A 16840-nucleotide genomic window follows, 5' to 3' on the forward strand; every position below is an offset into this window, starting at 1 on the left:
TCCCTTGTCTTATGCCCTGTTTTCTTCAATCTGATAGCCTTTCAGATTCTTGCTTATAGATTTGCTTTGCTAAAGGATTTTATTCGTTTGCTGTGGTGTTAAAAGATGGTATGCAGAAATAGGAATCAGTGTTTTAACTGTTGAAAGAAACAGTGGGTGAAGAAGGGAGAGGGATCAGGTGATGGTTGTGTTCACCATTATGCTGAAAGATGGGAGTGAGGGAATTGGCAGATATTTCTCAGGTATCAACTCAAATGTCTGAAAGACTACAACAAATAAATCTGTGAGGGGTTGTATTAAGAAGTATGGTTTTATAAAGATGTTGAGTCTCTTTTACCATATCTGCACACTAAATCATAGGGTAGAGATATCAGAGGTTCCAGGGTTTTCTGGAGTTTCCAGGGGTGGGAGCCAGATGTGGATGGGTAATCCTAATAGGTAATCCTGTGTTGTAATATAATATAGCATAATTATTCCTAGAAGAATATTTATTCCATGTTTTTATTTTTCAATACTTTTTTTGGTAAGCCACTTACTGTATATGAAATAATGTTTTAACTTAGATATACATAACATGCATGAGTTTTTGAAAAATTCTAGGAAAATTCTGTCTTAATAGTCAACCTGTTTCTGAATATTTTACTACTTGGTATGTAAAAATTTAATTTTCTAATTGTTAGTTGCAGACATGTCATTGTAAAGGCTTACTGTCGTGCATTGGAATGGTAGATAGATGACTATATTTTGGAATTACTGTAGCAGTGTCAGTGTTGTCCCCCTCCAGATCACAAACTTCTAATCTTATTTTTAGATACCATTCTTCGATGATGTAGGAGCAATGACGCTTCAATATTTTGATTCATTATTTCAAAGGGATAACCTGCAGAAATCACAGTTTTTTAAAGGACTACCAAAAGTTCTGCCAAAACTACCTAAGGTATGTCTGAACGATGTGTTGTAATAGCAAGTTGTAAAATACATGAACATCTGTTAGCATTTTGACTCTTAGAATGCTGGACTTTCTGCAGCATTTTACCATAATAGACTGCTGTGAGACTGTCAAAATAGAGTAGAAAGAAATAAAGGGAGATTAGAACACACTTATTCTGGAAGTATTCCTTGGCAATCAATAATACTTTAAATGGAAAATGGCAAATAAGCCAAATAAGGAACCATCATTTGCATGTCCTGTTGTAGTTCATCCCACTTTGAAAGGGAGTTGTCTGCACTTACAAGGTTTTCCCTGTGTTTCCAGATGCCATCACAGCTCTTTGAAGCCAATTTGCCACCTTTTCTTCCTATAAGATTGCTTCAAGTTTTTTCATAGCAAGGCAGTACTTTAATGTTGAATGATGCAAAGTTTCCTTCTCTCAGTAGACTAAGTGCTTTCTTGTGCTGGCAGTGCTCAGAAATCTCAAAGCTAAATGCCTGTCATTACATATTTCTCCTGTGTAGTGTTAAGCAATATGTCTAGACTGGCTCCCTTTCCTTTTGTGGTATACCTTTATTTATATAAGCTGTAATGCGTATGTGATAGAAAAGTAGGATTAGTTTAGTACATAATAGAATAGCTGAGCTTCTCAACCAGTGCATTAGATTTCTGTATTTTTAATTATGTTTTGCACTACGCTGTGCAACATTTAGACTCCATAGTTAATACTCTGTTCTTTTTAATTTAGTAATTTTTTCATTTGCTCAGAAATGATTGCTCCTTTGAATTTGGAAATAAGTGGCATGTATTTCACCTAAATTTAGACAACCGCGGATTGACCAAATTATCTTTAGGGCATTTTTTTGGGGTTTTTTCTGTCTTGAAAGTATATTTTATGAGGGAAGTTACTGTGCCCTTGAAGCATATATTTCTGTTTTTGACTTCAAAAACATTTAAGGATGTCTAATGCTACAGTAGACATCCACAGTTTTCAGAATCCTGTTTAGGGAATATATCTGGAGTTTTGCAGGAAGGTATAGTAGATTATATGTTTGTTTATTCAGTGAATGATGGGGTCCAGAAACAAAAAATTACTAATTCAGAGGGTTTATACGGTATTTTTAAGGGTCTTGTTAGGGTATTTTTAAAGAAAGCATATGGAGTATGGTTTTCATAACTCGTGTGTGGCTCAAAGTCCTATTTTCTGTACTGTTAATTGCTTTTTGTTGATCTTCACAGTTCTTCGTTTCGAGTGCAAACAGAGAAAATTAAGCAGAGTAGTACAGTGTAAATTAACTACAGCGTACTGTGCAAATAAGAGATCAAAACTGAAAATTATCTGTCTGCTTTTTTGTAATATCAGGCTAATACAAAAGCTACTGAACTGGGACAATGGTAACTTACTGCAGTGCAGTACATGATTCATACTTGGGATTTTTTTTTTTCTTTCAGCGTGTTATAATTCAGCGAATTTTGCCTTGCTTGACTTCTGAATTTGTGAATCCGGATATGGTACCCTTTGTCTTGCCTAATGTTCTCTTAATTGCTGAGGAGTGCACCAAAGAAGAATATATCAAGCTCATTCTACCTGATCTCGGTCCTGTTTTTAAGCAGCAAGAACCAATCCAGGTATGTTAATATTATTCATATTACAAGTTTCGTCTTTGGTTTTGTTTTCCCTAAAAAATCTAATTGTTCTATTTCCCTTTTACAGCTTCACACACATTGCCCAGTCTGCTCTGTAGTTGTCCAGACAGTTAGTCATGATTGATTCAAAATATTTTTTTCCAGGAAATTCTCAAAGCCTCTACCTCTGCTTGTTTAGATGGGTTCTGAGGGTATATTGCATTTATAGATGAGATGAGATTTGCAAAAAAGGTTTAATTTACCACTTGGTTTTGGTTGATTGTAGAAGATATATTTGTAAGCATTTTAACACATATATGGGCAATCTGAGCAGGGTTGTACAGTACAATGTTTGCATATATTCTAACAGTAGATGAACCTGGGGTTTTTTGTCTGTAACCAGTTTGCTGACATTGGGATCATGGGTTGGAAAAATTGTAGCTTTGACACTCTCTAAGGAGTACTATTTATTCATATTAAGAGTAGTATTTGTATGAGGACTGTGCAAAAATTGGTGAAATTAATTTCATTTTTATTTGACAGATGTAATGTGTAAGTAAAATAAGCTGTTTTCCTTGCTGTTTAAATGTATAAAAGTATTAAGACATAGTTGTTACTGTAAAGGAGGAAAAATTTGCATCCTTTTGTCATCACCATGATGATTCCTGAGAAATCTGTCGAAAAGTAGGGCATTGTGACTCCAGACATGAGAGACAGGTAGGCATTCCTTTGAGCTCACTCCTGTGTGCCATTATTTTTCTGCAGAGCACTTAAAGGGCGAGGTAACCATAGCAGACCTTTTATTTCTGGGTTTCAGAAAACTGGACCAGAGAATTGTGGAGGCAGGGAAGGGGACAGTTGTTTAACTGAGAATACCTCAGGAAATTTGAACTACTAAATGCTGTTTATACTTGGTACTCTGAAGTTTTATGTTAGTTTTTTTGTCTTGAAAAAAGTCAATGTTTAACAAACCAAAAGCCAGTGAACATCTCATTTGTGCTGTGTCATCCTGAAAGGTAACTCTGTGTTCTGCTGCCTTTAGCATTAGATTTGTGACACAATCCTTTCTGCAAAAAGTTTGTAGCAAAGTTATATCTGGAGTATAATGGACACAAAAGCTAGTTGATATCTTGAGAGATGAAGGAAGCAAAATACAAACTTGGAGCCAACTCATGAAGATGTATCTTTGCAAAGTTTTTCTGTGACTGTCTAGACACTTAAATTCTTACGCTGGTGTTTTTAATGCAAAGGACTACATGTCTTATTCAACTATTATTTCTATGGTCTTTTTAGTATGGCAAATTTTAAATAATCTAGGTCATGTTTTCAAAGTTAATATATCAGGAATTCTGGAAAAAATTACAGAGGTTCAGAGTGCCAGAGGATGGATTTCCAGGTGTGTGGGAGGATGGATTGAAGGAGAATAGAGATAGTGCTAAAGGCAATCTTGCCCCTGAGGAGTTGCAGCTGTACTAATTATCAAAGAGTAGGAGCAGCCCTGCCCTTAACAGGTCACAGCTGTGTCCAATAAGGATGGTCTGATAAGGATGGGTTAGAAAAGAGTGGCTCAGCTAGTTGAGAGAGAGTTGAAGTCAGTTGGCTCTGCTGCTGTGAGGAGTAAGGGTCAGTATGTGCTGCTAGGGACAGAAAGGGTCAGGTGGTCATGTTAGGGACAGTAAGGGTTAGTATGTGCTGCTGGGACAGAAAGGGTCAGGTGTTTGTGTTAGAGACAGGAAGAAGTCAGCCAGCCATGCAGAAGAAAAAGGAGTCAGTGTTGTGAGGAGCTGCCTGTGAGAACTCACAGAGAGAAGGTATCAAAGTCTTACAGTAAGATAATAAACTAACAGTAAACAGTTGGTGGCCCATTACAAGGATGAGTTCTGACACAGGTGTGACTATCTTTGTACAAGGCAGAAATGTCTAGTTTCTGTGTGCTTGTAACCCCTAGAGAAGGGTATTCAGGGAGGCTGCCAGTGTTTCTCCCAAACACTCTTTCAAGATGTTACAGATTTGTATGATGGGCCTGTTGCTTGACTTTAGTAAGATATCTAAATTAGGAAATGAATGCATCATAGGAAAGCTGCTCTAGTTCAATATGAAGAAATTTAGCTAGTGTTCTTAATGGCTTTTTGTAAAGGAAATTCATAATATGAAAATGTAATATTTAGATAAACTTTTCCTTGGGGTTAGTGTGGAGTAATGCATGCTGTATGTTATAATCCTAGTTTACTCTGACATAACTTCCCAGACAAACCCTTAATTTGCATCTACAGGATTCCCTAGACAGCATAGGATGTGGTGTAAATTCATTTTCTAATTCACTACAGAGAAGTGTTCCCTGGCAAGTACTGGGCTCTGCATTGGTGAATGAAGCATTATTACTTAGAGTGCAGTTGTTGTTAATTGCAGCAATTAAATGGTGTGTATGGATCTGTGACTGTATCTTCTTGATTTTTACCTAAATAGGTAAAAAGCATCAAATGGGATCCTAGAAGCTTAAACCTAGAAACTGTAATTCCACAATATTACATGGTTAGGGTTATTAGAGAAGAACAGGTGTTAAGAGAACATGTAAGTCTTAAAAAGTCAAGCTTAGGACAAAGATAGTGTATTGAAGAAAACCATAAAATGTAGCTTTAAAATTGGTCCTGTCCATTTCACCCTGATTGTCTCAAATATGGGGATATTGCATCAGAATCACTGTTCATGGAATGAATGAATGATTTTGCGTGTTTGGGAAATTATACATTTCCAATAAAAAAAACACATATTAGCTGCGCTATGAAAATCTATTTTTCTTCTCTGTAAAGAGAAAGGGGGAATAAATAAAAGGGGAAAATTTGTAATGGGGTCCTTGTACATTTCTCTTTCTACACTTCAGTGCTTCTGCCTATTTGACATAGAAGCACTGATTGCATGTATTTTTAGACAAAAACTTAAGTCTTGCTCTAGAATACTTGGCTTTTTGTTTTAAATGTGATATTTTTTAACATAATTTATCCATCCAATTTAACCTATTTTCTGAAAGGAGTTCTACCATCAATGGATGCTCACTGTCCCCTCTAGCACCTATCCAAGCTGTGATATGAATCCTATAAATTACATAGTGCTCTGTATTTGAGCCTGAGCTGGCTGAGTGATTTAAAATAGTGTTTATTTAACCTTTAAATGGCTCCTCTTAATCAAGATAGATCCCACTGTGTATATGTGCTATTCTAGTGGGTTTTTTAAGTTAATGTGATGTGAATATTTTGTTTGAGATCTTTTTAATTTTATGATACACGATTTCCATAGTAAATAGACTAAAGGCTTTTTAGTCCATCTAGTAGCCATAATATTGTTTTTATTATGTCCCTATTTTGATTTTAGACACTTGGAATAATACAGCTTGTATATGTGGAGTTGTGATCAAGTGCTTTGAGGACAGAATTTGAGTTAGTTTTTTGGAAGTTCAGCTTTTGTAACAGTGATGTATGTATAAAAATTTTCTGTGGGTATATATTAACAAAAGACCATAAAGAAAATCAAGAACTATTTATAAGCTCTTGTAAGTAGAAACTAGAACTCCTTACTGAGTCATTATGATTTATTATTTCAGAAGAATTAGTTGAGAACATGCCTCTTTTGTTTGATTTGTTTTTGCTGTGTTTAAAATGCAATAACATGTCAAAGTGTTTTTTGTCTTCCATGCCTTCAGGCAAGCAACATGGTAAGTGATCACATTTACTGAGTTATAAGAAAACTTCTGAAGTTTTTTGATATGATACACCACACTTTAAATTGTTTATATCCTTTGCAGTTAAAACTTTTGGCTTCTGAATTGTCTTTCTTTGAATAGATATTGTTAATCTTCCTGCAAAAAATGGATTTGCTTCTAACCAAAACTCCACCAGATGAAATAAAGAACAGTGTTCTACCGATGGTTTATAGAGCCTTGGAAGCACCTTCAATTCAGATCCAGGTATAGTAGTTGTAGCCTTTATTTAAACCTTTTTTTTCTCTTTCAGCTGACATGCCAACTTTTTGTATACTCATGTGTTTGTTCACTTGAAAAGATAAAACTGTATGATATGCCTGAATGTTGAAAGGGATGAATGCTTTATTAAAGAACATTTGTTTCTGGTAAAGTGTAATTTAGTTCCCTTGTTTTCTGGGATGGTAACCACTTGACTGTTCTAAAGCTCTTGCCTTAGATTCCTACTAGCCACCATAGCAGAAAGTAGGATATGCATTTATATTTCACTGCCTGTGCAGCAGAAACCATGCAGGCACGCATGCTTGTACCAGTCTGTGAGAGGTGGCTTATTCTGAGCTCCTGCTGGTGAGAACATTTATGCTGACAGTTACCTCAGGAGACCTGATGTGCTGTAAAATCATATTAATTTTCATTCTGCTGATATTTTATATACCCATGTTTTGGTTTTTTTTTTCTTCTTAGGCTTTCTCTACTTTTCTAAAGCTCTTCTGGGGATTTTTTTTTTTTTGATCATTCAACTGCAATTAACTTCCAGTTACCCAAAAACATTCAAGAGTGAGAGATAAAGAAACAAAGTATTTCTCAAAGGTGGTTTTGGATAATCAGATGTGACTTCTGCCTTTGCAAAGCCTTTGTAATATTAGGGACAAAGGTTTTTGTTTCTAAGTACCAGTCATTAATTTCTTTCTGCATCAATACTATGATTACTGAGGTGTTTACTTGCAGCATATACTTAGTATTACTGTCTTTTTTTTTTTGAGACTAGGCTGAAATTGTGTGTTTCCTTTTTCTCTGTTGCTAAAGTATGGTAAATCTTGATGTGATATTCTATCATTCAGTCTATCATTGTACTGCAGTATTATTGATAGTACTCATTGAAATTTTCTTGATTTATGTAGGAGATTGATATTTTGATGTAGTAACAACTGAGTTTTGTATAAAGGAGCCTTGTGAAAATGCAAGATATTCTTACTGTTTAAATATTGCTAATTTATGAATGCTTTTTTTTTCAAAAATCTATTTTTGAAGGTTCTGTATGCATAACATGATGCTTTATTATTCTAGCTATTTTTAAGTGAGTCTGATATATTAAGGGCAGCTTAGTTGAACATATTTCCTTAAATATTTCCTTAAGAGGAAAGCTTGAGAAGACATTTCAAACTAACTGATATTGAGTTATATTAGCATTAATTTTATAATAAGTATGCATGTTTCTTTTTAAACTTACGTGGATTTCTTTTTTAGGAGCTTTGCCTAAACATAATTCCCACATTTGCCAATTTAATAGATTACCCATCAATGAAAAATTCATTAATTCCAAGAATTAAAAATGCATGTTTGCAAACTTCTTCTCTTGCTGTGAGTATCATAATAACATTCTCCAATATTCAGTAAATGTTGCAACCTTTACTTACTCTGGGTTTACAGTGTTGTGTCTTTAAAGAAAAGCCAATCATTGTGTTCTGATTTCTTACTGAATTTTTTTAAAACTTCTTAAAAGTGCAGAAGCACCATTTCTTTAACAATTTTTGAAGTTGTTAACAACTTACTGTGTTAGTAATACTGTGAAAATTACTGAAGTGAGTTCCACTGTGATACACATTGGCAATGTCTGCCATGCAGAAAGCTAAGTTTTTGTTAGCATAAAAACAAGCATTTTTCTTTCACGATACAAAAGCGTTTTTTAACTTGTCTTGAATTTTTCAGTACAAAGATTTTCTTACGAGTTTTGTAAATTTGTTTTGGGTTTTTTTTTTTTTCCTATAAATAAAGAGTTTGTTTAATTCTTACCATGCTTCACAGGTCCGGGTAAACTCACTAGTGTGTTTGGGCAAGATTTTGGAGTACTTGGATAAATGGTTTGTGCTTGATGATATTTTACCTTTTCTACAACAAATTCCATCAAAGGAACCTGCGGTGCTCATGGGAATTTTAGGTAAGTAATACTTCCAGCTTTCTCTTTTGTTCTTTGGTACTGTAAATCTGAGAGCTTTCTGTGTTACCATTGAATATGTTTGCATAGTGTGTCCCTAAAATGACTATTAAAAACTTTCTGGTTCTTGAGTATGTCCCTGTTCAGTTACCTTATGTATGACATCTGAACACTAGCACATATATTTTCAATCCTCAGGGCCTGGTGCAGTTCTGAGTACTCACTGCAGTTCTTGGGCTGTGACACTTACATGGACTGGGTGCTTCACAGGGTCAGAGAGGCTCTTTTTCAGAGGAACATATCAACTGTCATCTTTCAGATGCCAGAGCTTTTGAGATGTTACTATTGCCTTCTTTTACTACTCTTGCATAGGAGATGCTATAAATGATGGTAAAAATCTGCTGTTCTTTACTGCAGGTTTTGTTAGACTCATTTTGTTGGATATGTAGGCACACAGTTGTGCCTGTGGGCAGAAATGGAACACAGTCTGGGTGAGGTCTCCCAAAATAACTAACAAAATCTAATGGCTTGGTACTTCTGGATGGGGAAACTCGCTCCCACTTGAGCTTTCCTACTGGCACTTGTGCTTGCCTATCGTAGGATGTTTGATTTTAGCAAATTGAATGGGCTTAAGGAGTTTAGATGATCAGAGCCACTGCCTAGGAGCAGTTGAGACTCCTTGGCCAAGTCTAGAAGACAGTGACTACTTCTTCTGACACCAAAGGGGTGTAGACCAGTGATAACAGCTCAGCTGTACTGCCAGTAACCCTCATTAAATGCTGTACTAATATGTGATGGCAGCATTATTTTTGTTTGCTCAAAAGCAGCAAGAAGGCATCTTATCTGTACTGATCTGAAACTGCCCGTTTCCCTTAACCCTTCCAGCTTTGACTTTTATTTACTATCTAAGAGTAGGAGACTCTGTTTTTTGCTTTAGTTGTGTTAATTCTGAATTCTACTCAGATACAGTGAGTAAGTGAATCCTACTTTGGAAATGATGGGCTGGAATCAGTTTTATGTACTCAGGCTCTCCTTTCTTTCAGAATCCCAATACCGTATTTGTCAGCTCTGTTGTACTACCATAGAAAGTAAGGAAAGCTGCTGTGTCTTTTATGCTAATATGTTCAGTGTTTGCCACCAGAACCTGGAATATTTAAGCAGAGGACTCTTCCTGTCAGAAACACTACAGAGTGTTTGGATGACATTGGATCTCTCACGCCTTCCAGGATTCTTTTTTCAGTGATTTTTAAAACAGATAAAGATTATGTATAAGTTCTGATACTGTGTGTAACAGTCCAAACCTTCTAGCTAACAGCGTTTGTAAAAACAAATCAGAGAGCAGGATGATAGCTAATCCTAGCTACTTGTAGTGTGCCAGGAGAGGGCGCATCCTTAGTTGATGCAGCTTGATTCCTCAAGTGGCAGTATATCAGCTTGTGGCAAATCACTTGCTCATTGTCTATTCAAAGATGCATATTCTCAGATAATTGGCCAGAACATTACATTCACTAATATCAGGTTTCATAGCTGCAAATCATGAATTTAGACATCTTGTTCTGAACTGTAGCAAAGCCTCTTGCTGTTTCTTGTGGATCAGTACATAGCCTTTAAGATTCTCTTGGTTGTGTTTGTCCCTGCTTGCACACAGACACAGGGTTACTCAGATGATCAATACATATGTGAATGTGTTACTTTGAGTTTGTTTGCATTGCTTACCAAACTTAACAATTTCTCCTATTTTGGTCTTCTGTGTTAGGTATTTACAAATGTACATTTACTCACAAGAAGTTGGGAATTACCAAAGAACAGCTTGCAGGAAAAGTATTGCCCCATCTCATTCCTCTTAGTATTGAGAACAATCTTAATCTCAATCAGGTAGGAACATGACTGTTTTGCATGCTTTTCCTTGACAATTACCAGAGAATAAATTTAATCTGTTGTCATAAAAAAATTCATACATTACTGCATTTCTATGTCTCTTGTGAAAATAAGCAATACAAAAACGCTTCCCAATTTTACAGTATTTCTGTGTTTGAAGCTTGTTATTTTTTAGTGTATTTAATTGATCTGGTGTAAAATTTCAAAATCAACACTGTCACCTTCCAAATACCCTGCAAAAGCAGTTAGCTACTAATATAATAAGTATTCAAATAAAATGCTATATTGCTATGAAATACTGGGAAAGGGAATAATAGGTTGGTTAGTTTGCTTGAAAATTAAACTGGTAATACTTGTATGTGGAGGTTTTGTCTCCATTGGCCCATTTCACTTTTTTAGTGGCATGTATTTTTCCCTGTTTCAGTATGCACTCTGCTTATAATATTCTACCTAATGCATGGTAACGAAGGTGGACTATAAACCATTTAAAAATCTACACTTTATCTTACATTGTGTATTGTAGGTTTTTGAGGTATTACCTGCTAAGTTACACCTATCTGAATTTCATCCTTGCAAAATCCAAACTTCTTATGTATTTCTTTTCCAGTTCAATTCTTTTATTTGTGTTATAAGAGATATGCTCAACAGATTGGAAGCAGAGCATAAAACAAAACTTGAGCAACTCCATGTCATGCAAGAGCAACAGAAGTAAGTGTTAAAGTTTTTATTGGAGAAGTAGTCATTTTTTGGCAAATGTTAGAGAACTCTAGCCATAGCAATAAAAAAATAAGGTAATTCTAAGTTCAGTAGTTGAGAATTATCTCAGATAAGCACAGTTGTTAGGAGATCTGCTTCTGTGTGCTAAGCTGTTTTCCTGTAGTTGCTGAGAAATAAACCATATTAGAGAAACATAAACATTGCAGCCTTTTAGAAGGCTGTGATATCTTAAAGTATTTGGAGCTATTTTATGGGGCCTGATATGAGGTGAGATTTCTGAACAAAATAATTTGGGATATCCGAAATCCAGGTCACCCTGTTCAAAGGGAGAAATGAAGACCATGGGAAATTATTAGGAGATGTTTACTATTTCTCAGAGGAATATTTGCTGGTCTCCTGAAGGCATTATATAGAGGTGGTTGCTCTCAATGCAATTGTTTGGTGTTATTTAAATTCAGAAGAATGATCTGTGTTGTTAGATTGGTGTTGTGAATGGGATTGCAAAGTTGTCTTGTTGTAATATACTCTGCACTATGTAGATCCTTGGACATAGCCAACCAAATGAGTGGGGCTGAAGAGGCAAGATCTAGTGGTACAGGCAATCAAGTAAGTAACAATATGTAACTTACACATAGAATATTGAAATTTAAGATCACTTAGTTGATATTTACATAGTTTAAATTACAGTATTTCAAATAATGAAGGTTTTTTTCTTTCAACTTAAACAGATTGACAAGGTATTCAATAATGGAACCGACCTTCTAACTAGTGGATCTGATAGTAAAGAGAATGAGATGTCATCAATACAGAGAAAGGTGTGCTTTACTTTATTTTGTTATTTTTTTCCTCCATCTGTCTAATACAAGGCTGATAGGGTTGCAGAAAAAGAGTGTATGTAAATAGGTACCATATTTAAAGCTTTAGTAGAAAAATTAACTGTTTTTATATATAGCACATCACATTATATAGTCACATGAGAAGGTCCATGAAAAAATTCAAATCATATCCTTCAATTTCTATGTAAGCCTTTCCTTGAAAATCTCTTTGTTTTAAGTAGGCAGCAATTAGGATTGTAAATTTGTGGTAATTTAGGAATCCTTATGATAAAATGATAAAGAGAAATGAAAATAAAATGTAGAATTTTAAGTTGTAGCAAAGACTAACTTTTACTGTACCTTCCAAAGTTAAGTGAAAACAGTCAATATGTTGTTAAATACAAGAAGCGAAGGAAAAACATAGCAGAACATAAAATATAAGCAGTAATACAGTAAACATAAGCTTTAAGTGTTGTAAAATTCTTTTCGTACTAAGAATTATGGAAGTGGCTCCCCAGAATCTATATGCTTTATCATTTCTCCTTCTAATTATCTGAATCCTTGCATTAATTTTACACTAAGGGGGAATGATTTAGTTATTTCATCCTGCATTATTAAAAGTGGAGTCAAAATCCTCAAAAGACTCTTGAGCAGTTTTAAAATGAAATTCCCATTTCAACTCCATGGTCAATTGCATTTCTAGATCAAGTTAGTAACCATATGAAAACAAAAATTGAAGAACACTTTTTCTTATGCCCAGTATTAAGGAAAGAAAGCTAATGTGGTTTTGCTGATATATCTCTTTTATTTGAAATCTACCCAAATTTATCATTATGCTGCTCTTAATACTATATTTGCTTAAAGTACTTTCTAGCAATATGGTAAATATTATAGTATATTTCACTTACTGCCTTTTTCTTTTGTGTAAATAATTGTATTGTTTACCACATATTATTGAAACAGTGCTAGTATGAAATAAAAAAATATGAATGTCGGAATAAACATTTTGTGCGGCTTACTACCAGTACTTTCCCTTTTAAAGGCCTCACTTACACTGGAAGAGAAGCAAAAGTTAGCTAAAGAGCAAGAACAGGCACAGAAACTGAAAAGCCAGCAACCTCTTAAGCCCCAAGCAACTACAATAACACCTCCAGTGAAGCAGGTGAGAGAGAACAAACAACTGCACTGTTTCCGTTGGGGCTCTGATGCTTTTTCAAGGGTTGTGTATGCATTTAGCATGTTTTTCCTCCTGTGAGTCACTTTTTATTCTCTGGTGGTACAATGGCACAGCTGAGAAGCTAAATTAAATTTTCATGTGCCTTCCATTTTCATCATTAGCAATACTCCCACTTTTTAAATTGCTAGAGTTTCCAAGGGTATCATTATTATCAGAAGGTTATTGTACTAGATAAGGAAAAAGGACATGCTAAGAAAGGTTTTTCTCTGAAGAGTTTATTAAGGAAGTATATATAGGATTTGGGAATAGGAATGGGGCATTTAAGCAAACAGTCACAGAAGTGCTTTGTGTGTAGTCCTGGATGTCAATTTAAACCTGCATGACAATTAGTTCTAAGTAGCAAAGAATACAAGTAGTGTAATTTCTCTTGTGTGTTATTACATTTCATGCCCAATTCCATAAAGTGCATTCTAATTTCTGAAAAACTAATACCAGGTCTGCAGGGATAACAACAAAAATACTGTTGCCAGTGTCTGTACAGGTAAAACATTTAACTGCATTTTATGTGTTCTGCAGACAAAAGATTTGACAGATACCTTGATAGATAATATGTCATCTTTGACCAGCCGTCCTATCAACCAAGCTCAAGTTGCATCTTCAAACAACTTCTCTTCCATTCCTTCTATGGGTGTTGGAATGGGATTTTCATCGCCCATTGACAACACAAAGAGAAATATGACAAATGGACTAAATACAAATATGGGGTTTCAGACTGCTGGATTCACCATGGGAGCAGGTCTTGCTACTCAGAATTTCTTCAGTGGTCCAAGTGCAACAGGAGCAAATAAGATGAACATGGTACCACCTGCCAATATGCCAAATTACAGTCCTATGAATGCTGCATCTGCAATCTCTCCACTGACACAACAAAACAGACCCCCAGATATGTCTGCTTTAGATAATCTTTTTGGTCCTCAAAAACCCAAAGTTAGCATGAAGCAGTTGGCTCAACAGAAATCAAGCCAGTGGGTTAATCAGTTTGTGCCACCACCAGGGTCCCCAAATGCGAGCAATACAGCCTTGGGACCTCAGATGAACATGATAGTACAGCCAGGCTTTGGTATACAGGGTAATCCTTTCTTTTCTCCTCAGAACTTCGCACAACCAGCAAACACAATGACAAACAGCAGCTCAGCTAGCAATGACTTAAAAGATCTTTTTGGGTAAAGTGTTTTGTTTTCTTCCTTCAAAGATTGATGAAATTTGGATCATGGGTAAGCTGATTAACATCTTGTTTTGATTAATAAAAGTATGACTTGGGGAAGCTTTCAACCCAACAAAGTAAAGACTTTTGGACAAGAAAAAAGGCTGATGTTTCATTCACCTGGTACTGCAGTGGAATTGTGTAAGTGCAAAGTCATCTTACATGCTAAAGATTTCCTGTCTCTTTACCAACATGAGAGTGCTGAAGGTAGGATGTGTATATTAATCTGAAAAACAAGTATATTGAAATTAGTCAGAGGTGAACTCGGTCAAGTCCAATGAAATTTCCTACAAAATTTTAATTTCAGCAAAAATGCTTATGGGATAATGCTGCTATTGGATGCAAACCTGGAGAATTACTCTTGTTGCCTGAATTTATAAGAAGCTGTAATTTTGTCCTATGACAGTTTGCAAAAAGAAAATTCTTACGCTGGCCTAAAAATTTTGATAGCAAAATTTTATACAGCGAGCAATCTAACCAATAACTGTGGGTGAGACTAAGAAGGGAGCATATTTTGACTTTCTTCTCTCATGTAAGCTAATGTAATGAATGTGGTAGTAAACCATAACAAGATTCATCAGGTATAAGAAGTTGTTCTAAAATTTGATTCAAGTTTGGGACAGAGTAAGAACACTGCTTCAAAGGTCATGCTGGTTTACAATCTCTTTTCTTATGCCAGATCCTTGTTACAAGCCCCATAGCAAAAGCAACATACCACTTAAGCAGGATTTTAAAATACATGTGGTGATTTCATCACATTTACCATATATTCTGTTTTAGCTAGTATGATACTGCTTCTAACTGATGTGAAAAAACCCCTGTAGTTATGAAACCTCAAAAAATGAATGTAAATGTAAAATTCGCGTGTTGACTGCCCCAACTGTGTAACTAAGCACACATTACACAGTTACACAGAAATATCTTGAATTAATTAATGATTTTTGGCTCAATTGAGACAATTATACAATTTGCACAGGGTTTTCTGAAAAAGCAGACTGCCATAAATTGCCTTGACTGAAGTGAACTATTTCATTTTACTTTTGGTTTAAATCAAGTCCTTATGAAGGATAGATTGACATGAAGTGATTTCTCAAATATAGATTTGTAAGCTCTAGAGTATGATAAATACACAGGTATTGCAGATCCTTTTTATTGTATTATTCTAAATTCAATAAAGGTCTCCAGAAATCCAAATAGTAGTTTCTTCTACTTCCGGAAGGTGTATGTTCAGCTTGCCCATGGTGGAATCTCTGCTCTGCCAGATGCTACTGTTGAGTTTTAACTTTTTTTTTTTTTCCTAAGAATTTCAAGAGCTTTCTTACCTAGTATTTTGAAGACTATAAATGGTTATTTTGAGAAGGAAAGAACTAGTTACCTTTTTTACCGAAAGCCTACCTGCTTTATTTTTCCAAGCCTTTCACTGAAGAAGCTTTTGTTTGCTGCTTAAGAAACCAAAGGGCCTTATGCTGTAAATATGACTTGTACTTTGTTATACTTCCACAGTTCGGAGCCATGATAGCATTAAGCATATTTCTTAAAGAATTCTTAATGTATTATAGCTGCTGTGTTAGTTGTATTATTTTAAAATACCTGGGACCAATAAATTCTGGTCTGGAAAACATTGTGATGCTTATATGCTGTTAATATTCATGGTGAGCATTGTAGGTTATGTTAAAATATCCGTGTAGGTTTAAGTACAATACTACAACTGTTGAAGTATTTAAATTCATTTACAGTTGCTGGCACTCATGTCTTCTTTTATGTCAACCCCTTTGAAGCTGTGTTTTGTTAGGGTAACCTAAGGGAAGCCCTTGAAGAATTACTTGAATCTGCATTCCTCTAAATTATTTGAAACAAGTTTATATTAAAAACATCTAATAGGATTCTACAATGTATTAAATTAATACATCTATGGCAAAGGCAGTCTTAAAGTCAGTGTCCTGATCTGGGGTTTCGGTCACTGATCTCGCTGGACTGGGAGCTTTTCAGAACTGGATTTAGTTTAACCTATTGCAGGGAAAGTAGAAAAAAAATTGTGTGATTTCATATACTAGACCTCCTAAACTGTGCGGTTTGGGGTATGTGCTTTTGGCATGGGCTATACCAGAACATAATCTATTCTGTAAGAACAAAAAAAAAAAAAAAAATCCTACACGTTCAAATTAAAATAAGCTCTTTTATAAAATGGTAATGAAATGCACTTCTGACTCAAGCAATAGGACTTTTTTCCATTTATGTTTGAAAGCATAACTTTAATTTCTCTTGTTTGCCACAATTTTCGGAATGTCCAGAGTAGAAGAACAACAAAGAAAACTAGAAAGGGTACTTAAAGAAGCTCTAACAAAATCTTCCAGTTATTTAAAAATTTAAGAAAAAAAACAAAAGCAGTGAGCCCAATCCTATAGTTGCTTCTTGCTTAGTGTAATCAGGAAACTCAGTGTGTTTGAAGTTCTTGAATTATTTCTTCTTAACTTAAAGGAAAAAGGACTTGTAAGAGGTAAGTCATGATGGCCATGTGCTACT

The 16840-nt window shown here is 35.1% G+C and overlaps 1 protein-coding gene across 2 annotated transcripts in view; it reads left to right on the forward strand.

The window, feature by feature from the left end:
- SCYL2 (SCY1 like pseudokinase 2) overlaps positions 1-15938 on the forward strand; it is a 30677-nt gene extending 14739 nt beyond the window's left edge. The window contains exons 8-19 of one of the 2 annotated variants that reach the window (XM_030262252.4): positions 812-937; positions 2384-2560; positions 6255-6266; positions 6396-6518; positions 7779-7892; positions 8337-8469; positions 10223-10341; positions 10952-11052; positions 11601-11667; positions 11790-11876; positions 12919-13038; positions 13630-15938. In XM_030262252.4, coding sequence (XP_030118112.1) covers positions 812-937; positions 2384-2560; positions 6255-6266; positions 6396-6518; positions 7779-7892; positions 8337-8469; positions 10223-10341; positions 10952-11052; positions 11601-11667; positions 11790-11876; positions 12919-13038; positions 13630-14280 — 1830 coding nt within the window. In that variant the 3' untranslated portion in view covers positions 14281-15938. The remainder of the gene's footprint in view (positions 1-811; positions 938-2383; positions 2561-6254; positions 6267-6395; positions 6519-7778; positions 7893-8336; positions 8470-10222; positions 10342-10951; positions 11053-11600; positions 11668-11789; positions 11877-12918; positions 13039-13629) is intronic. The other variant, XM_002191342.7, reaches the window with a different exon arrangement.
- The last annotated feature ends 902 nt before the right edge of the window (positions 15939-16840 follow it).

Source organism: Taeniopygia guttata, chromosome 1A, assembly GCF_048771995.1.
Source record: "Taeniopygia guttata chromosome 1A, bTaeGut7.mat, whole genome shotgun sequence".
In the NCBI taxonomy this organism is placed as follows: domain Eukaryota; kingdom Metazoa; phylum Chordata; class Aves; order Passeriformes; family Estrildidae; genus Taeniopygia; species Taeniopygia guttata.